Source organism: Lepisosteus platostomus, chromosome 2 (genome assembly GCF_059453375.1).
Source record: "Lepisosteus platostomus isolate fLepPlt1 chromosome 2, fLepPlt1.hap1, whole genome shotgun sequence".
Classification (NCBI taxonomy): Eukaryota; Metazoa; Chordata; class Actinopteri; order Semionotiformes; family Lepisosteidae; genus Lepisosteus; species Lepisosteus platostomus.
The window spans coordinates 19050713-19073750 of record NC_142612.1 but is presented as its reverse complement, the minus strand read 5'-3'; the positions used below and the strand labels follow the sequence as shown (position 1 = coordinate 19073750).

The 23038-nt window shown below is 37.7% G+C and overlaps 1 protein-coding gene across 2 annotated transcripts; it reads right to left on the bottom strand.

The window, feature by feature from the left end:
• Positions 1–602: 602 nt before the first annotated feature.
• Positions 603–18334, bottom strand: sugt1 (SGT1 homolog, MIS12 kinetochore complex assembly cochaperone). Of its 2 annotated transcripts, XM_088602993.1 has the most exons (14): positions 18316–18334; positions 16805–16868; positions 16653–16701; positions 13982–14072; positions 13578–13647; positions 12072–12142; positions 11928–11981; positions 11369–11397; positions 8574–8593; positions 7432–7528; positions 5235–5342; positions 3281–3371; positions 2615–2787; positions 1346–1646 (listed from the first exon to the last, which is right to left on the bottom strand). In XM_088602993.1, exons 2-14 carry the CDS (start codon positions 16816–16818, stop codon positions 1545–1547), a joined length of 969 nt encoding a protein of 322 aa, XP_088459119.1. In that variant the 5' UTR covers positions 16819–16868; positions 18316–18334; the 3' UTR covers positions 1346–1544. The 2 variants fall into 2 exon arrangements, with proteins under 2 accessions (XP_088459108.1, XP_088459119.1); XM_088602982.1 differs by lacking the exons at positions 5235–5342; positions 18316–18334 and having other exon boundaries at positions 603–1646.
• Between the last annotated feature and the right edge of the window lie 4704 nt (positions 18335–23038).

Below are 23038 nucleotides of genomic sequence, written 5' to 3'. Positions count from 1 at the left end.
AGATAAATTCAGAACAAAGCTCAGAGGCATTACAGTATATAAATCTAAATTTTGAGTGAAGTTGAGAACCAGCAGTAAACAAATTTAAGGTGTTTTATTATATTGCTGAAAATATACACACTGCATCTGATGAAGCAGGTCCAACGCTGGTGCCACCGAAGTAACCACCAACATACAGGAACATTCAAGACTCCAAATCAGTCCTGTTGTTATCTCTGCAGAATACATATACCTTTGATTTGTTGATGTCACATATTACATGGATGCCAGCATGATACTCTTTTACAAATGTGACTGCATAGCCCTATTCTAGACACTGTGACACAAGAAAGGTACTGAAGAAGAGGCCATTTGGCCCATCTTACTCATTTGGTTGACCGTAGCTTAATGATTCAAGAACTACCCCAAGCTGTGCAGTCCATGGTAACAACGTGGCCAAGGAGCTGACTGGACAGTTTTTCTTTTTTTCTTGCAATACTACACAGTCTATATTTTCCTATTCACAAGTTAAGTTTTGTAAATCAGCACCATGTAATTGATAAGAGATGAGGCTGACAAACTGTAGAAGTCTATTGAATATGCAGGGTATCAAATTATTCAAATTATTCCTGACATTTTATTGGTACATGTGGATTGGAGGGCGTTTTTGACATGTTTGATAACACACTCTTTTGAGGGAGGGGGACCTGGAGCAGCTTTACATTACATTTAATATAACCCATTTCATGAGTGGGGTGCTTAACCAGCATAACAGCTCTCTGTCCACTTCTTTTGGTATACATTTCATAAAATCTGGCCCAGACGCATTGCCGTAGACCACTTTTTCAAAGTCTTCTGTATGTCCTGAACCCACAAAGTTAATCACTAGTGCAGAAAATATATAAAAATAGAACAGCAAACAGGATATACTGTATAGAGGTTCTATATCTCTGGTCAAAGCCTTGAAAACTGGGAAGTTATAAATTTCACAAATTTACAAAAGCCTCAGTGAAGAACCAGCAGAACTGTAAAGTTATGCTATTATAATTAATCAAACAGTTGTGAAGTTGACAGCCATTTTTGTGCACAGTGAGTGAAGAACAATGCTGCATTTATCATTTATGATTGTTAAAGTGTTACATTTGCACTGCACAGAACACAGATAACCAGTGCCAAATTTCCTGATGTAACAAGTAATTCGTCAGAAAATAAATGACAATTTAAATTAGATCAGACTGGAAAAATACTCTTCTTCCTTAATTTTGTCTAGGACATTATGCCTTTTGTATCTCACTAGGTAAATACAGAACCCCAGCTACTGCCCATACTTTTCTTATTGTGGAAAAAAAGAGTCCGGTACACAATATTAAATTTACTTTCAATTATTTAAAATAGGTTTGCAGAAAAGTTCAACTTTAATAAAACACTTTAAATTGAGATTTTTTTTAAAATGCACAGAATTGCTTGCAGCCTTTTTTCCCCCAAAACAGTGCAAGGAAAAAAAAAATCTGTCCACAAAAAAGGTACAGAAGAACAAAACGTGAGCTTCCGGGATCCAAATGCTTTTAGAACTTCTTCCATTCTGCATCATCAGGAGGACTCACATCTACTTTTCTTTTGCTAACATCTGACCAATTGGTGCTCAGAACAGTTCCTCCAGACTCCATCTGCAATACAGTATTAAAGTAAGCCTGCAGACTCAGCACAGCAATGCAGAACAACAGCACATACTGCAATATCATTAAATTCCTTAGTGATGTGTCTCGTTAGATACTAAAACAACCTTATTATCCTTGTCTCTAATAATACCAATTACAGTTATAGCAAAATCAAAAGAAGTTTGTCTCATAGATTAATAATAATATCATTATTTTAAATAAACGGATGCATTTTGCTACACCCCAACTCTTTAGATCTGCTCAAAAACATAGATAGTATAGGATACCTGATGCATGCCAAGCAAATGGAACTATTTCCCAAACAGATTTTTATACAGAACTGCTGTTTCCTCATTACAGAAGACCAGAAATGAGCACACATGAGCAAGAAGTGCAGACAGAGAATCTGCTGCTAGCCACTACACCAGTGATTCCCAACACCCAGAATGAATGGACAAAAAACTGTTTGTCCTTTTAACACTTAGGTTACTAGCACGAGTGCAAAACCAAAAATGAGTTACCCTTAATTCAAACTCTACCCTGATATTATGTTCATGCTTAAGTATATAAATTATCTACATTTGTGTTCACATGCCACAATATAGCCCAAATGCCTTCTCTGAAATTAGAAAACAATTTATGACCATTCGGCAATTTTTTTCTTTCTAAATTCTTATTAAGCAGCTTATTGCAGGCTCCTGAAGGCAGTGGAAATCAGAGGAAGCTCAAGCAACTGCTGGCTCATTGAGGGTTGCAAGCCAGGAGCTCCCCGGCCCACAGCAGCCCTGATTACCTTGCTAGAAATATTTCTGAGGATTTACCATGATTCTTTGCATATTTCTATTCCAATGTCACCATAAAAAACTTAAAAGATCAACCCCCTGAAAAAAGAAATCTTAAATTCCTCAAAGCCATGTTTAAAATAGCTAGTAATACAACACTAACTTAAACTTAAAAAATTGGATTATTATACTTACAAATGACTTGTTCATTGCACGTTTAACTTCATCAGAGCCATCCGCATATATTTGTTGGAAAAGTTTGTTCAAAGCTGCATCTCCCTCTAGTTTCTCACTCTTCTCCTCCTCTTTTATATCTACAACTAGCTTGTCCCAGTTTTTTGTATAATGTGAAGAAGAAGGATACTGGTCTAAAGAGAACAAAATACAATTAGTGTCTTTATTTTAACTACATGCAGGGAAGAGTAACTACCTGAATGGGAAATCAGACTTTGATTCACTACAGTTAACAGGCAGCAGTGTGGAGTAGTGGCTCTGGACTCAAAGCCCATGGGCAATACTATTATACAACTCAGCAAGATCCTTCACTCGGATTGCTTCAGCAAAGTAATCAGCTGCATGACAGGTTACAAACAGAAGAGTCTTTGGATAAAAGTGTTAACCTAATTTACTATAAATTCAAACAGAAAAGCAGCAAGAACATGATTCAATCTCTTACCTTGTGAATTGTCTGGTGTATAAACAAACTATTTTTCAGGTAAGAAATATATCATGTCTCATATATGATATGCTGAAAAAATCTTAGCTTGACTCAAAGTTACACTTTCATTGACTTAGAACAATGCTGAACCCAGTTTTCACCAGCAATGGGTTTGAAAGCAATTTTCTAAAGTTGCTGCTTACTAGGTGTGAAGTGTTTGACATTTGGCTTGGCCCCCTCTCCTTCTAACTGTTCCCATCGGATGGCTTCGGTCTTCCTCATTTTAATTTCGATCTGTTGAGAAAATGATAAAAACAACACTTGTATGCATTAAGTATAGCTTGAAGAGCACTTGTTATGTGGTAAAAAACATGCTTGCCTTCAGAAAGCCATCACCTTAGGAAGTGAAACGGACAGCCTCAGAAAACACAGAGGTGCTTGAGTTACATAAAGCTCTCAGCTTTTCACTTCAGACCATCTGTTGTCAGTGCAGAAACTGTAAACTGAGGAAGATTAGCTTGGCATGAGTCAGGCCCACTTGAAATGTATAATTCCATCTACTGTATATGGAGAATTCCTTTTACTGAAATAAAAATCATTTAAAGCAATTTTTTTAAAGGTATGGCAGAATATGGGCAACTGCATCGATTACTTTGTTCCAACACTAGAATCACAGATTTTCTGCAAAAACATTACTACAAAGGTGTAGAGTGAATACAACTGAGTTCAATTAATACATTTCTTCAACATTTTTAACATGTTTCTTTAACACGAGACTGTACCACCTTGTAGCCGTTGGAAGATGGATAAAGAGATTAAAAGGGGAAAAAAGATTCAGTTTAAGCTTGTTTTCGAAGGCAAACTGATTTGAATTATTTAAGACCTTCTTCTACATAACACAATTACTTTAAAATTAATGGTGGTGAAACAGGATTAAGGCTCCCTCCTTCCAGCATGTACAAGTATAATGTTAACACATCACATAACTAAGATATTAAAATTTTATATAAACAGTAAACCTGGAAAAAACTGAAGACATTGAGCAGTAAATTACACAAACTTTCATTCATTGGTTTCAAAGAAAAACATATTGAAAAGGAAAAAAAAACTAAAATACACATGTTACTCAAACTACAATTTTTAAGGTCTGCTTAAATGTACTTCAGTTCAATAATAAAAGGCAGGTCGTTGCTTTATAGATTCCTTTTCTTAAACTGAAACACTCAATTCGCCGCTGCTGCTGCGGCTAAACAAGGTGGGAGAAAATGGTCTGTGTGGAATTCCAGCACTGAAGACTGAAATACTTTACCATGTAACTGTCAGTGAAGCCAGACTAACCTGGGGAGCCCTTCAGGCCTCAGAACAAACACAGCTTTGTGAATAGTGACCCTCTGCTGCCTGCAGCCAGCCTCTGAAGCAACAGCACTGTGCTAATGGGCCACCACTAGCACATGTTCCACTGCAGCCCTGAGGAGCAAGAAACCCAGCCCACACTCACAGCTACACTGCTGTGCGCCTTTTCACTTCATCACTGAAGTTATAATAAGCCATTTCATCTTGAGACACAGCGTTTCAAGGAAAACTGAAACAAAGCACCTTCTGATTTTTCACTTTTCTGACAGCATTGTTGCACAGATGAACGCAAATGAAGCCCCAGATGAAATACTGAACTTCTTTTGCCTTCTCGCAGAGTGTGTGTGGAACAATGCCTCACTTTAAAATAAAATATGCAAGAAAAAGTTTTCTAAATAACCAGAATACAATTCATACATATGGCTCTGCCTCGGGTGATTTCTGCTACACGAACATTATTAATTTATCAAATCAAATGTAAATGTGAAGTGGTTTTAGGTTATTATTTTGGAAGATACAAGGTTTTCCGGTTTGGTAAGAATCACAGTCCATGATAATTTTCTCTTGATCAATATAAGTCAGCAGCAATATAACTAGATGTCTTCAGAAATGTCATTGGTGACCATTGCTGCAATTCCGCAATTCAGATCTCAATAAAGTTTAACTGTCTGAATATGCCTTTCCTGCTAATGTGGCCATAACTGTGTGCAAGTTTAATCCTGCAAAATGCCAATTTCTATTAGTGTTTTCAAACAGCTCATGCACGCACTCAGAAGTATGAGTGACTAATGAATAGAAACTTACCTTTGATGAGAGAATTTTAAATGTGCTTTGCTCGGGAACTATTGAGTGAAGAAGATGCTTCTTCAAATTGAATTCATCACCCTGTGGCAGCTTCACAGTTGCATGTAACTTAAGACACAAAAAATAACATCCTTTAGAAATGTATATTCCTTTTATGTCTCTCTAAAGTACTTAGACCATCACAATAAACAACAGATAGAATACATTTCTAGTAACTAACAACACTGAAATTCTGACTACAGAAAAGGTATAACCTGTGGAAAAAAAATGACAATTTTGCTAGTGTTTCAGTAACAATACATTTTTGTTATATCTTTACAATACACTTACAGCTAAAATTTTGTTAGGGCTTCAGTAATGGAATACAGACTTCATAGAATTATTTGATATTGCTATGAACACCATATACAAAGACTTAAGAGAATTATACAGAGAGTTCCAAAGATTTAACCAGACTAAAGGAAGCCACTTTCTGCAATGAGTCAATGTTCTGTTTAGACATAAAATCAAAGGAGAAACTGAGTCCCTAGATGGCCAACAGAACACTTGCAGAAGCCCACAGGAAATGTCAAAAGCTCAAGATATTCCACTTTCAGTGCTAAAGCCACTGCCCAGTATGACAGAGGGCAAAAGAGCAGTGTTCATATGGGCTCCAGACACTATAAACCAACAGAATGGAAATGAAGTGCAAATGATAAGTATGGAGAATGGAGCAGCAGAATGTTTACATCTTTCCCCAAGGGATTATCAGACATTTTCTGGTTGCAAAATGCGCAAAAGAGCAGAAAAAAAAGGAAAACCTGTCTAACTTCCACACATTGGCAGTCTTCTGAAATGGGCTTCAGAAAGAACAATTAGCTTTCGACCTTCAATCGGTCATTTTGTTCAGGCCTAGTTCTTATCGCTGTCAGTGGTTACCCCCTACCATATAGCATATGGATATTCACATAACATCAAGCCACAAGAAAGTACAACTGGTTTAGAATGCGAGTTTGGGCACTGGAAGTCACAGCTGGTGACTCAGGAATGAATGTTAACTTCTCCCTCAACATCCTCAAGAAGGTATGTCAGCCCATCTGCTCTGAAGGTCGCCCGCCTAAAGAGACCAGTAACATTTTTGAAACAGTACTTCAGCTCACGGCTCCAATGCAACACAAAGATGAAGAATCAGTCAGGCCAGAACCTAATTGGAATGACCTGTCAAATGTTTAAATACAAAACTACAGAGACTATATAGACTATCCTTCGCTGATCCCTACCTACCTACAAAGGTGTTAAAGTAAACCTAGAATCCCCTCACAGACAAAATCCTGTGTCTGTATAGGAATGGAAAGCAATCTCATCTGCACAAAGCCAATTAATTACTGCCTTGCATAAGGCAAAGTGCTGCACTACTAAGCGTGCCCCACTCAATATTTTAACAAGGTTGTGCACAGTTCCAGAATCTGCAGGTGTTCTCAAAAGAAGAGACTCAGAAGTGTACTTTCTTTTGCAGATAAACGCATATCGACATAGATCACAGTATGCATCTTTTTTATAACCTTATCATTCCACTGCAGCTGTAACAATGAGGCCACACTCTTAAGATCTGAGGCAGCCCCAGGGGTAGGCTCTGCACTTAAGATTTACAACAACCTCATTATCCTCCACATCTCAGATCAGAACCTAACAGAAGAGTGTCACAGGAAGAATTTGCTACGCCAATAGGCATCAGGCCAATGCTCTCTTATACTACTGTACATAATTGCCATATGGACAGCATTTTGAGCCAGACTGAAGACTAGAAAGCCCTACAGGCAGATTCCCCAGATAACTAAATTAATATTTTATCTCATTTCCATCTAATTTGCACCAAATTATTATACAGAACTGAAGTTTTTAATTAATTTATAGAACAGATCAAACACAGGTTTGTTCTTTGATTTTGGGAGCTGTTATTTTTATAATTTTTAAAGATTTTTCCACTTCTTTTTAATCTTTTGCCTTTCAATACAGATATGTTAACAGACGTTATAATGAAAGTGTACAAGGATTTAATAACTGTCACTAAATATGATGTGCTTATCTGCTAGTCACATAAAATACTTTTGTTATGTTTCATATCTTATAGCCATTTGTTTCCCATTAATTTCACAGGGTGTCAAAACCATATTGCATTAGAGCATATCAAAAGATCATTTACTGAAAAAACACATACCATCTTTTCTTCAAACTGGATATTTACATCTTCCTTCCTAGAATTCTTGACCATGATGGTGATGATAACTTGTGGTTCTGTCTGGTACCAATCGTATCTATGAGAAAATAAAGTTATTAAAGTCACTGCTTGTGTACTTTGGAAACAACATACTTAGAAACTCTAAAACACTCCATCTGCTACTGAGCACATTTTAATCAAGGACAAACATTGACAGTTAACTTTTACAGTTCAGTGGACAGGTGAAGATGTCAAATGTTGTAAAAACGTTTATAATATCATATTTCTGCACATAAAACAGTAGTATTTCACAGGCAAAACAAAGGCCTGCCCCCCCACCATTGATCAAAACAATGGCCTGCCCCCCCACCGTCTTCTTTTGTTAAAACTTTCATGCACACCTACAACACACAGTATTTGAAGAAGAGATCTGAATGCTAGAAATGAAGACATTTCCTGGACAAAATAAATCTTGCTTCTAAAAATCCCTGAAGACTTGCTCCCTTGTAGACCCCTATCATATGAGGCTTGTCCTTGTGTATCCTGTGTACACCGGTGCTGGGGGCTCTTGTCTACATGTTTCGGCCTGGCCAGATGTGGTTCCGTGTTGCAGGCCGTTTTGTGAAATGATTCAATGAAGGTCTCTGAGCTCGAGCTTGACCTCTCCCAGCAGCGGAAGCCGATGGCCTGGCTGATTTGACTGCTGCTGGTGCTGTACTGGGAGGCTCCGCATCACCTCCCCGGGCGCCAGGGGACCCCGGCTTGTCTGGACAATTCATCCGGGGCGTTCTGCTGCTCGAGCCATGGTGCCGGGGATGGGAGCACCGCAGCTGATGAACCACATTTTTTTTTCCCCCGTGTGGGACATCCATTACAGCTGTCAGAACTGCATTTTGGCAGGAGGCTTGGAGGGGCAGGGGGGTACCACTTAGATTGGGTACTCACCTGCCACATTCGTAGACCACTGCTTCATCATGGCTTATCACTGCATAGACCAAAGAAAACCCATAACCAGGGCCTCTGAAGATGTTTCTGGGCTCACGCATTGACAAAAACTAGAATTCTTCATGGATTGAAACAACTGCTAAAGGAGTTTAAGAATCATTCATTGTTAGAACGGACGACAATAAGAATTCACTTACTTCACATTTGGTTGCGCTGCCTTGTGTTTTAAGTAGGACATCCATTTGAATTGGTCAGTTAAACGGGAAGAGAAAAAAAAAACAACTTTAAATTATGCATGTGAAAGAATTTAAGCGAGGCTCTCCTGCATATGAAACACAGCGATATCTAATCAAGTTTAATTGCGTGTTTATACTGCAGTGCGTAGAGAAACTATAGTGTTCAGCAACTGAAGGAATGAAATAGCACCACCTTGTGGTGCAATGAAGTATTCCACACAGACTAGTTCACAGTTTTCCCCAATTAAGAGTTTCCCTTTTTCATGCTTCCAAATGAACCTTGAAGCTTTTCTTTAAGCTTTAACTAATTCTTCACTCCAAATAGATTAAATCCTAAATGATTAAATCTTTGACAAGCCACAGGAGTTCAAAGAAAACAGTTTTCAAATAAGAGAAAGCCATTCAGACCCTCTTGCTTTCTGGGTAACTGAGCAGCAAAAAGAATCACTGATTTTACCAAGTTGTTACTTGAAAGACATTGAAAAGTTTGGACCTTAGTTACCTAGTTGGGAAACATACCCAAAACTCTCTAAAGAAGAGTTTCTTATTCAAAGTCCTAAATGAATTTTTTTATTTTAGAGTCTCTCTTTTTGTTTTACCACTGAATGTAAAATAACCCATTGGGTTTACCCAATCTAAACCCATTAGGATTCTATAAACTTAGATCAATTTTCCTCTCGGTTTCCCATGAAATGTAAGCATAACATAGAAACTTTATTAGCATGCTCAAAGCAGTTGTCAAAAGTTTCCAATTGACTGTGTTGAGAAATGAGATTATAATGGTAAAAAAATCTTTTTTAAACAGATTCTGTTGAAAATTGGGATTACAAAGCAATCACATTAAAGGCCTCCTTGGTTAATATCATAACCCCTTTATAGTCAATGTCCTTCAAAATCCATTCAACATGCACCACAGATGATTGCATCAGCAACATACAGTATATACAGTAGCTGTGTTTCTAGGATTGAAAAATGTTATGTTACATGAGAACGGATCTAATACACAAAATCTAGTCGTATGTTTCTACAAAGCAATGCCAAAGATTTCATTTGCCGAGGTTGCAAAAAAAATCTGTGATCTTTAAGTAAAATCTTAAAGAAGAACTCATAACAAATCTGAAAAATAAATTAAAACTCTGTTCAACACCTGCTTCACTTTTATTCACCCCTCTTTTATTAGGGGACACTAGCACTTTTATTTTTTAGTTTATTTAGAATAATTTATTTACTATTAAAGCATAAGCATGCCAAAATCAAGTAATTCTACATTTTATTTTAAAAGATATGCTATATAAGTACACAATACAATTTGTTTAGAGAATATATTCTTCTTTGCACTTTATTATAAATGGTAAATATACATATGTCTCCTACTAGTTACAGTATTACAACCTAAACATGTGGAAATTCCACTGTATTTGTTTGTATGTAAATATAATTCCCACTACAACATTCTTCCATCTCAGAAATGTCGTTGGATTATGTCGTCTCTGACTGTTGCTGAAAAGCTGGTCAACACATTTGTCTTTTCTAGAATCAATTACTGCAACAACCTACTCGCTGGTGTATCTAAATCCATTCTTAACTAACTTCAGTACTGTATGTCCAAAACTCAGCATCCAGAATACATACAAAAGATCACAATTCTTCTGTCCTGGAGTCCTTGGCTTCCTATCAGGTTTTGTGTTGACTTCAAAATCCTCATGCTCACCTGTGAGGCTCTATATGGCTTGGCACCCCAATATTTATCCAACTCATTTTCCTACTCTCTACCTTGAAGCCTTTGTTTGACTCTGGTCTCCTGTCTGTCCCCCAAGATCTACATTATAAGGGTGACAAAGACATCTCTTGCTATGGCCCAGAGCTCTGGAATTCTACACCCAATGATATCAAATAGTCACCTTCCCTCAACGCCTTCAAAGGCAGACCCAAAACCATCTTCTTTATAAAGACTCTTATTTAATTTATGTCTGCCCTTTTGCATCTGCTATCACATTATAAACCCATCTGTTTCTTTGTGCTAATATTAACACGTATCCTTGTTGCCGTTTTCATTTTTCTTTACTTTTCTGTAAAACGCACTGAGAAGTTACTACTAGTATTCAACCTTTTGCTCATACTGCCACAAAACACGAACATTAAATTTGATTAATCCTAATTCAAATTGTATTTGCATAGTAAAAGTGATATCAAGCAATTTACTCTAAACCAGATTTTCATGCAGCAGCAGGGTCTTAACAAAATGCAGTGCAGACCAGTTCCCCTCGGACATCCATGCAGATTACAACCAACGTCTGTTGGCAAAGAAACAGTATACCTTCCCTCTTTTAATCACCTATTATACAACATTAGATCTCCATCTTGACTTCTAAACCTTCAAGGCTTAATGGGTCTGCAAAACAAATCTTAAGAATTCTCTGGCCCAAATTTTACTCAAAAACATTTAACTGTAGTGTTATTGACATCTATAGAAACTGTATAACTGATGGAACCTGTTAGTGCAGATTGGCATGTGTTGAGCACTGGGTAGTCAGTAGTCCAGAGTAAGTATAGAAATAGAAGCAGGTTGAAAAGTGGTGGTAGCTACCTTCTCTGAAGCTTTGGTTGGGTTTCTTATGTCAAAGACACGTTTTGATTTGTTCTGTTAAACTACTGGGTATAAAGCCTTTCCTTGCATGTCTGAAGTGGTTTACATGTGAAAGTCCCCAAAGCCGTGATATCAGTATCATCTTCCACAATGAGATAAAACAACATACCGTGTTGGATGATCCATTCTGTTTATTCACTGCAAGTAACAAAATAAGTTGGTAATCATGAATTTTGCCATTAACTGAGTTAAACAATGATTGAAACTTTATCAACCCAGAAGTAGAAACTTTAAGATTTCAGCTACCAATATTTTTAATATTTATACTACTTCTGCTGGATAATACACCCACACATCACACTGACCAAAATACTACGAATTATACCCATCAACAACACCAAATATAATTACTAATTTTACACATGCTACTAAAGTTTAATAAACCAATATGCATGTATTTATAGATAAAACATTCTATCAGGCTTTGTAACTCATATCCCATGTTGTTAAGATTATTTAAAAAAAAACCAGGGTACTTCATCAGCCTGAGGCATATTGTCCATGTGCTCTTTAATGAATACTTATGTATGACAGCCATTCAACAAATAACTGCACAAACTTTCAGAAGCTTAATCATAAACTAAATGACTAAATTTTAACTATTCTTGAGATTTATAAAACAGCCTAGAAAATAAACTTAAAACTAAATTTAATCAGATGTTACTTACAATCCATGTTTTCTTCGCATCTTTTAATCCAAATCCCAAAGGTGCTGTCAGATTCTGTGGTAATGTGTGCAGAGACATAGAAAGTCACAAAACCATAAGCACATAAAACTAACCTGCTGTTTAATATAAAACTGAAATACTCACCATCTAACTTCTGTCCTGATTTGAATGCCTCATATGAAGATTCGTAGTTTTTTAAATGGTACTCTGCAACTCTATAAAATAAAACAAGAAAATATATAGCAAACCTGTAGCTTAGGCATTGTGTAAAACTGCCTAAAGTTTTCCAAACCAAATGTGTGTAAGATACTAATACATAGTTACAATTCCAGTTCAAAATAGATAATATTCTTTACCCAGGTATATTGTTTCTCAGTTGACATTTTTATACACTTTTCTGATATTTCCTCTTAAACTGTTTCCTGCATATTATGTGGTTACTATTGTTTCAAAACACTTATTAAAGCAAAACCATAGAGATGGACAAAGCATCTTAGCTCTGCTTTGTGTTCATCATTTTTCTTGTTGGAACAATCACATATACAGTAACTAATGGAACACCTCTCATCAGATAAGAAGAGAAAAAGAAGAACGAAGCAGAGAATATTAACATAACGCCTGGATATTTTTATTTCTGAACTGATCCAAGTCCCTAGAAAACCACACCGTCCAAGCCACTGTTAATACAGGAAGATCCCCATTTAATGTCTCCCTACTTTTTCCACTATTGAGTTTCTGTAACCATGGGCATAAACATTCCCCCACTTCATGTCCAAAGGACTTAAACTGCTCCATAAAGTCCAGAGTGTACAAAATGGCCAATTTCTAGTAAAATCTAAATTGTTTTGTATTTTATATCTATAATGATTTTTATACATTACTGTATTCTGGCTGAGATTTGTATGTAATTTTACCTTTTTTATGTCTCGAACTTTACGTCCCCTGAAGGCAATGTGCCCTAACAAAGAAGTCAAAGAAACAGCGAGAAGCACAAGCACACTATGTTGCTAGATAAGTTAAAATATAGACAGAGTTACTAGATGATTAAAGTAATTTTACAGTATTAGACGTCCTTATTTAACACATCTGCAACATTTAATGTAAATGTATGTATTATTCTGCTGTATATAAAAGTTGAATGTTGCTTTCATTTTTGTGTGTGCTGTACATACACAAAACATGATGCCACTTTCAGCCTGTGCAGCATCATGCACCTAACACTGCTTGATCTCAGTATCGTACGCAGTTGCTCACAAACCACAAACATTTATTCACAAAAAATGTGAATGTACACTACTCTAGAATTATGTCATCATGTCATGGTCCCTTACGGGAAAAATGTCACACTCAATGTCCTCTGGGGAATATTTATGTCCTCCTGGTCTCCAGTAACCCTTATTTCCATTATTTCTTATGGGAATAGTTCCATTTGTAAAATCAAAATTTTTTGGTCCCCATTGAAGATCCTAAAGACATTCAGCTATGTATTTGTGGTTTACAACTGGCCTAAAATAAAGTGCATATTATAAAGAATCACACAAGATTCAGTGTCTCATCTTTAGCATTTTGTGGTTTTCAGTAGAATTAATTTATAAAGCATCTAATACAAGGAACATCTGAAGTACCAACACACGAAATGTTTCCACGTACCCCGCTCTGAGATAGGCTAGGGCAAGGTTTGGCTTCAGGTCAAGAGCCTTCTTTGCATCTTCAAGAGCACCTACAAACAGTAAGATATAGAAAAGATTTTATGGCACAAATTCAAAATGTTAATACACCCACAAATTCCATACGGAATTATTCTTACAGTGGAATGTTACAATACGGACACAATAAGATACCAGTGTGGTAAACATTTGTACCTCCCACTTTTGCCACAGCATGCATCCTCTTCTGAATAACTTACATTTCTTGTTGCATCTTTGGTCAAAGCACACAAGTGGTTTCAACACATGCCCACATCTTAACACCACCACTAGTTGACAAATCACTACTAGGTGACAGGCACCATTACTGACAAATATTGAGGACTTGGATGTAGTAGATTTACTTACTGCTGTAATTTTGTAGCAGAAGGTGGGTGTAGGATCTCTGACAGTACCATTCTGCATTATCTGATGCTCGTTCCAATGCCTCATTCAGCTCCTGGAAGAAAATACAAATGAATGTGCTGAGACATACAAAAACATATGCAGAGCTTAACCTCAGATGCTTCCAAAAGGCTCAACTGGTAAAAGTACTGAATGGAAGCACAAGTTAATCAGAAACCCCAGATTTGTGTCTGTGCTATGTTATTAAAATTAGTATGAGCAGGACACCCCAAGCCATAGAGGACAACTGACTGAGTAAGACTGGTGCTCAGAAAGCTTATAGGCAACAAGATCAGCCTCAGAACAATTGTGAATTTCCACACGTGACTTAAAAACAAAAACTAGTCACTGAAAATATGAAAATAAAAGACTACAAACAGGAATAGGCCCATTTTGCCCATCTAGTCTATTTAGTAGTAAGCAGCTAACTGGATCCAACGATCCAATCTACTCATCCATTTCCCAAACAAGCCAGAGTATGGGCATCATCGACATGGCTGGGCAGCTTGTTCCACACTCCCACAGCTCTTTGGGTAAAGATTTGCCTCTTGTTCTTGAAACCAAAAGCACTTCCACATAGTTTCCATTTGTGTCCCCTGGTTCATATTATCGGGTACCCTCATAATCTTTTCAGTTCAAGACTGAAAAGGGTTAATTCCTTCAGTTTATCGGCATAGGACATTTCTTAAGGTATGTACAGTATATTAGAAAATGTAAGAAAAATGTCAACAAAGTACACATGGATATTTACAGTAAAATGCAATATAATTTATTGTGGGGGTAATTAAGGCTTAAACACAACCTAGGTACAACGCTATATTTTAAAACTCATCTAACATAAGAGGGGAAAAAGTTTCTGAATTGGTGCAGTTGCAAGTACTCAGTAACTCAAGCAAAGCAGAAAAACAGCAGAGCAACAGACTGGAGACCCAGCGGAGAACAGGTGCAAACAGATTTCACATCTAACGTCCAAGTTTGTGGATGTGAAAAAAAATCAGCTGACCTTATCATGCCATTTACATCTCATAACTTTTTTTTTTACAATAAATCAGGGATGTATACACAACCTATTAAAAAACTAATAACAGGAAAGAGGGCTGACTTTGTTTGGAGAAATGTGCACTTATTTAGATGTGTATAGTGCAGATGTATCAACAGAATTTGATGAATAATATTTCCTTTATGGCTGTATATGTATGATAAGTTACTGATAAATTACCCCAGCGCCCTGGCCAAAGTTCCTATTGGCCCATACCAATCATGGCTTCCTAATAATCCCCATCTATGAATTGGCTTCATTACTCTGCTCTCCTCCCCACTAATAGCTCATGTGTGGTGAGCGTTCTGGTGCAGTACGGCTGCTGTCGCATCATCCAGGTGGATGCTGCACATTGGTGGTGGTGGAGGGGAGTCCCCATCACTACTACATGCAAACTATGAACAGAACAAAAAGAAATTAAACGCATTGCTAAATTCTATCATTTGTATCGTCAGGAGGCTCTTTTCCCATTATCTGTGACCCTGAATGTGTAGAATAAAAATAAACTCTGTAGTTAACGAATTTCTGACACCTTTTTTTAATTATCTGAAGGTTAATGCATGTTGGAAGAAGATGATTAAATCACCATTATTAGCTACAAGGATGAGTGCAAAACCTGAAAGAGCTATCACTGACCTACATGTGGTGAACAATGTGTTTCATAAAGAAAAAGGCAAATGTCTGAGAGTATTTAGAAAATACAGGACCAAGGTATGGTAGTAGCATATGATTTAACGAGTTGTCAAAGTACCAATGCACATTATTTATAGACATTCTAGCACACAAAAATGGTTGGTTTAAAAAAGTTCTCATTCCAATATCCAGCAAAATGCTCAAACCCATCACAGATCCAAATTAAATTAATGGAACCTTCAGTTCAACTTTATGGGTCTTTCCCGATACAAACTGAAGGAGAGGGCAATGATTTTAAATTCCACTTGGAAATCATCACGAAAGGCTCATAACGTTTTCCCTTTGGTATCTTAACTCTCCTACTGTAACTTTTTTTTTATCCACACATTTATATATACATATGTATGTAGTATACAATATTAAAATATTTCCAATGCCAATGTACAGTACATAGCCCACAGAGGTTTTCAGATTAAATTGACTCCAATGTGCCCAATAAGCACTATTTATTCAGACCGGTTGTACTGGCTGGGGGACAAGGAGATATCAAGTGACTGGACGGTTTGAGGAGCACGCTTAAATACTACATTGACATCTTGAACTGAACTGAATCTAGCAAGATAGGATGATCTGGAATGTCATGTAACGAATCCAAAGGAATCAATACGACAATTTAAAACGGATTTAGGTTAACACGTTTTCTGGGACATTGAGTAATGTTAAAAAGAAAAAAAGTTTAGCTATATGCGGAAAAGTGAAATGATTACGGAGAAAATCGTTGGGCAGACAACTGTTTAGAAGTACCATTTAGACACAGAAAGGCCCAAATCTATTACTAAATGGATAGTAAAGTGGCTACGCTTATTCCGACTGTATAAAATAATACCGTAAAGAATCGAATTGAGTACCTAAGAGAAAGACCACGGAAGGAAACAGGCACAGCTACCCAGGGACGCTATTTACCTCTAGAGCTTTCTGAGGATCCTCGTCAATGAGGCTGTCAGGGAAGCTCCTGCAACACAGAAACACCAGTTTATGAGAAAATCGACTACTCTCAACCTACTCGTTACTCGGCTAATTTAACTGAATGTTGTAGTGAAATACATTGCACTTGCCTTTCGTCTGCCATGAAGTCCTGCCCGAAGTGACGTCCAGAACGTTCTGGATGGGGCTGCTGGGCTGCTCAGATGGAAAAAGACGTGAAAACAACCATAGATATCCACCCTGCGATCTGTGTGACGTCACACAGAGCGACGCAAGAAAACGCTTTTCCCCAAAACCTATAGGTATCCCATAATGCAACAGTATGGCCAAACTATGAGGAACTGTTACTAGTTGGTTGCTGCCCAGATAGGTCAGCAGGTGGGCATCTGCCCTTTTTTACAATGTAAACAGTTAACATGAATATTTGTCTTTTAATTAAACTAGTAACTAGGACAGTAAGGCTGTAGATGTGCTATTATTTCTAAGAGACAAAAGTTTCAAAAATCTGTGTGGGCTAGTGGTATTGTGACTGACACAACAGAATAATCGATACCGCGAATACGAATGATAATGGCATACGTACACATTATATAACAGTCATGCTCAACTAGGGTATTACATGCATGGTCACACTTAATATGTTCAGAATGTTATGACACAATAGTATTATTGGACGTTAAGTAAATGAGATTGAATTTGCTAAACACGAGTAAAGTTCAAAAACAATCCATAAAACTATTAAGATGCAAATCGGTTTAAAATAATGTTGAAAAAAACGAGTGCTTCCGTACGTTGATTTTGTACCCTGTTTTCCGGATAGGGTCTGAGTTGACGCAACTCTTAGCGGGAATATGCGGGTTTCTCGTTAATGGAAACTGTAAATTAAAGGATCTGTAACAGTAAACAGCAAAATATAATTGTTCTTTATGTTGACACCTGCTTCGTATTGCTAAGAGTGTAATGAGGAATACGGCTGTAGAGCCAGCAAAACGTAATAGAGTTTGCTGGACCCAAAAAAGAAACGAATAATTATCGTATAACTAACGTGTTGGGCAAAAATATATTTATCCACCCATTTTCTGACCGTTTTATGCAAGGCGGGGTCGCGGGGTAGCCGGAGCCTATCACGGCAAGCTAAACGAGATCTATCACTTTGAGATTGAATTACAGAGTACAGATTATTCAATAACGTAGTTACCCCCTGTGCTTTGTCAGTTTACTTGCCCCCCAAAACTACAGCCGTATACTCCGCAACCTTGCAGTATTTTCAAAGCTGACATTGAGGAGCCGCCTGGTTTGACCATCGTAAGATGGCGGCTGTATTGAACCTAACTGCCAGATCGAAGGGCACATCTAGTTTGTGTTGGTATCTATGCTAAAAACCGTAATACGCCGCAGGGAGGAAAATGACAACCGGTAAAATACAGTAAATTTATATTATTTTAACGAAAGCAATTTATGTGCTTGTAGATGCCATAGGCAAATCAGTGAATAACAACAGTAAGAGTGAGAAAATACTGAAAGAATTGAACAGCAAAAACATTTTGGTCCTCGGCGTCACCCCATTGGTTCACAGTGGCTGCGGGTCTCTCACAGAGCTGGTTTGCAAAACTGCGCTGTGCCGCGTAGGATCTGCACGGACCTGTGGTGAAATCCGTCCGCATCCCTGGAAGAACGCAGAGCTGTGCAGGACCGCGGAAATCTGCGCCAGGAGAATGCAACCTACCGCTGTATTAATGAAAAAAAGGGACACATCTAAGACACAGTTGCAGAAGGATGCAACGCACTATATTGTCCTGCCACCTGGTGTCTCCGTAGTACTAACGCGACTGAATTCAAGGATCTAAGGTTAAATGGGAAGTTTCAAGAAGCAGCCAGAAGTCTTTTAAAATGTGCAAGTTTAAAAGCGGTCGTTACAGACTAATTAGCGTTACAAATTAGCATTACTTTCTTGACGTTTCAGTCCACTGTGTTACGAGCAAGATGATTTCGTCAGAATAGCTCCAGTTGTATTCTGAAAAAAAAAGGCGCAAATGAAGGTACCTTTGGGGCGCATATGTGCGTTTTCTGGCCCTGTAGAGATTTTGATTTTTTCATATATAAGGATCAGATTAAAGACGTTATATACACATCCACTTCAGTAGCAACATGCAACTGAGGCATGATTCCCATGCTTTGCTGGAATTCAATTTTTATTTGGAAAAGGTAATACAGAGTTAATTAAAAATAAGTTACCGATTTAGTACGTACTTGCGCGCTAACCACTTAACGCAGCTAGTAAGCTGTTTTCCGTACATTGCAATAGAACCATAAGATATGGTAACATTCTATGGTATCTACTAAATCATTTTCATACTTCTACAGAAACAAAATATTGTAGCGCGACAGGTTCAGCGAGGATAGAGACAGGGGATCAGGCTTTTGTTAACTGAAAACACGACGCTTTTAATTAGTCGGACGTGCATCCAGCACAGCAAGCCCAAGTGTCATCGACAACAAGCTACAACACACTAGGGTACAGATACAGTGGGATAGGGTGGTAATTGGGTACATGTATAAAAGAGATGCAAAACCAGGGAAACTATTTACATGAGTCCGGGCGATCTCGCGACCTTTTACACCGGTTCCGCCATTGGTCAGCCGCCCTGGCCGCTCTCCTAGTTCCCGTCCTGCCCCTCGCCGCGCACCCAGCCGGGCGCTCTTCGGCCGCAAAGCCAGCGAGGGCGCTACAGTACCTATGGACAAAGAATAAAAATGTCTCCACCCATCTATTTTCTACTTTAGCCAAAACAGGGTCACAGAAGAGCCAGAGCCTAACCCACCAAGCCATAGGCACGTGGCAGGATACACCCTAGGAAAGGTGCCAGTCCATCCCAAGTCAGACAAAAACACACACACCAGGGACAGTTTTCCAAATGCATCCAGAGGAAACTTGTAAATGCTTGGCCTTCTTGGCGCCAGATAAACCTTTGCTTTTTTTGAAACGCCTACAAGTTTGTACTGTGTATACTTCCAGAAACCAGCGTATGAAAAAAAAAACAGGTGTAATTGACGTGTAAATTTTATGTATTCTGCAAATATTTCACTAGATGGCAGAATCGATCAAGGTACTGCACAAGATTCTGCAAAGACCTCACATTTCTTCTGCAGAACTTTGAAAAAAAACAATGTAATGCATGTTTGTAATTTAAAAAATCATTCCATAACACGCACAGCTCTGAACCAACACATTTTTTAGATCAAGAATCTATATTTTGCCGGTGTTATTTTTCTTAAATTAATAGTCTGTGCTAAAGTGAAATGTTTTTCAAGAAAAAAAATATCTAGAAGAATTAAGAACTAAAAACTAATTGGAATGCATTATTGATCTGCATTGGTAAACAGACATCACCTATTTCAAAATATACAAGATATTGTCAGTGTATAGGTGCACCGGCAATCTGCCAAAAAGCACATTCTTGCACATTATCATGAATGTGCAGACTGTAAGTAAGGTTAAGATTTTAGATTCGTTTTTTGTTATTTTTCCTAAACCCAGTAAAAGTACATTTTAAAAGCAGGGTGCAAGGGCAGTTGAGTATAAAGAAATAATCTGGAATTCTTTTATTAGTGCAATGCTTCATTCTGATTCTTGAACCACGAAGAACTGATGAGAGACACGTCTGTTCTGACCAAAGCAATAAATAGAAAGTATATTTTTGGTGCCTACCTTTTTTCACCCTTGCCTTTGCGCTGGTTTGTAGCCTATCAATTGACATTACATGGACAAATGAGGTGTATATACTGTAAGGAATGGGTAAGAGGTGCTCTGATTAGTGCGCTGTTGCATGTTTGATGGTTAACTGGACATTTGTTCTTCCCAGCAGAATTACCCTGTTCTGAACGTTCAATACAATAGGGATTGTCCTGAGCATATTTGTAGCTCTCCTACAGTAGATCCTAGAGGCAGTCAACAATGATCCAATATTGAAATGATTAAAAGTGTGGTATTGTTAACTTAGGCCAAAACTAGACTGTTAAATCATTAAGTCAAAAAATATTAGATCATTACTATTTAACAGTGATCTGTTAATATTTAAAAGTAACTGGACCATTCTTAAGGAGGACAGTAAGACAGTCTTCACATGACGACAGGATACACTGTACATAGGAAGTGAGCCTCAAAAGAGGATAATTGCAGCATGACAGAGAGCACAAAAAAAGGAAGGAATAAGAAGGGAGGGAGGAATCACCCTCGTAAGAGGAAGAGACGAGTTGACACTAGGACAGAGCTGACTTCTTTCTAGCAAATTCCAAGCCTTTGAGAATAATACCGTTCATGGGGTTCGTTGACCCATTGATTTGTTGAACATCTGCTTTCCGATATTCTGGAATCCATTAGCTCGAGGAAATCTGTCCTTGGTTACTGAAGCGTTTGAAGTTGTGCAAACCTGGTTTAATCTTTTCACTCAGTGGTCAGCATTACTGCCGTGCAGCGCTGGGGCCCTGAGTTCAGTCCAAACCTAGGGTGCTGTCTGTGTGGAGTCTTTATGTTCTCTTGCATTTCTGTGGTTTTCTTCCACAGTCCACAGACGTGCTTGTAAGTGAACTGGCGTTTCGGGAAACCCTGCTGATACGTGTGTGTGTCTCTGCGTGCTCCGTGATGCGCCGGCATTGGCTGGGAGGAGGGCACAGTCTGAAGAACTTGGGTGATGAAGCCAAGGTTACTGAGGTGTCCTTACCGCCCAGGACTGTGGCCAGAGACACAGCCCACAGACCTGCTTGTAAGTGAACTGCGTCTGGGGAAACCCATCGCTGATACATGTGTGTGTGTGTCTCTGTGTGCTCCGTGATGTTCTTGCATCCTGTCCAGGATGCAATCCACTGGATTCAGAGGTTAGAAAATGGATGGATGGTTATTTCGTTCTTTATGCAAGAAATATTCTGTTCCCTTCTTCCACTGAAATGTAGTTATTTTGTTTAAAGCTAATAAAAAAAGATCATCCTTATTTACAGTATCTGCATTATTTTTTAGTATAAAAAATTGACTTTTGGACTGTGATGTGTAGAATGAAACCAATTATGTTAAAAATGACCACACCTGACAATGAATGACCATTAACAGTATTGAAGATTGTCCTGGGTTAACAAGAGGAATGGGACACAATCCAACAACACTGCAAAAAGCTGCAAAACACAATGTATGTTCAGCATTTATGTACAGATGTACAGCACACATTGGTTCCTACAGTGGCCACACACACTGCAAGCCAGTAACTTGTATGGAAGACCCCCAGCTGATGACAAATACACTGCCTTTCAATTTTTAAGAGAAACAATAGATAATAACAGAAAGACCTACAGACTGAATAACCCTTCTTGCTTTAAAATTCTAAAAATATTATTAGTTGCATACTTTTCAATAGAACTGCAAAGAGCAAAGTCATATTTGTCATTATTAAAGTCCAGAAAAGACAAGGGTTACATTTACACCCCTGTGATAAATCTTGTTCTGGCAGGTTTTACCCTGACTGGACACAACCTGCAGTGTGAAAAAAGGTATTGAGATATTCAGATTGAGATATTTATGAATATTATTTGATGTAGACATTCCTTGAATCCTTCAGACCCTTCCACTTTTGTTAGTGAACTGTGATCTTCAATTGAAATGCTCAATTAGATTGAGTTGCGGTTAACCATTCTTTTTTCATCCGATTTGGATATATATGTATGCTGAAATGATTGCTTTCAGCAAACCTTGAGCGTCTTTTGCAGAACGAACCAGAGTCTGGCCAAAATGTTTTGGTACTTACTGGAGTTCATAATTTCCCTTATCTTGACAAGGGCTCCAGGACCAAGCAACACAAACACAAAACATTACACACACCCCACAATATTTCAGTTGGCACAAGACTTTTCTCAATATGAGCTTCATCTTTTTTACACCAATTATAACTGTGATAGAAATGTCTAAAAAAGGTCAGTTTTAATTGCATCTGATCATATGACATTGGTTGAATTGTCATTCCAATGGTATTTGTCAAGTTTTTTATATTTGTCAAAAACAACTGCAGCAGCTCAAAGAGAAGTAGTATACTCAATGCTCAAATTTATATCTAAACTTTAAAACTTAAAAACCTTGTGGGTTTTCAGTAGCCTTTTTGCAGAATACTTCATTATATACTGTAGTTAAACTGTTAGTAACCAAGAGCAAAATTAAATATTAAAAATGTACTAATGTTTCTATATTTACATTTTATAAAGTAAATCCTAAGGACAAACACTTCAAATCTATTAAAAAGGAGAAAAAAAATTAGCATGAAGATTAAGCATGAAGAGCACATCTCAAACTCACATATAATAGTTTTCACAGGTACAAAACACAA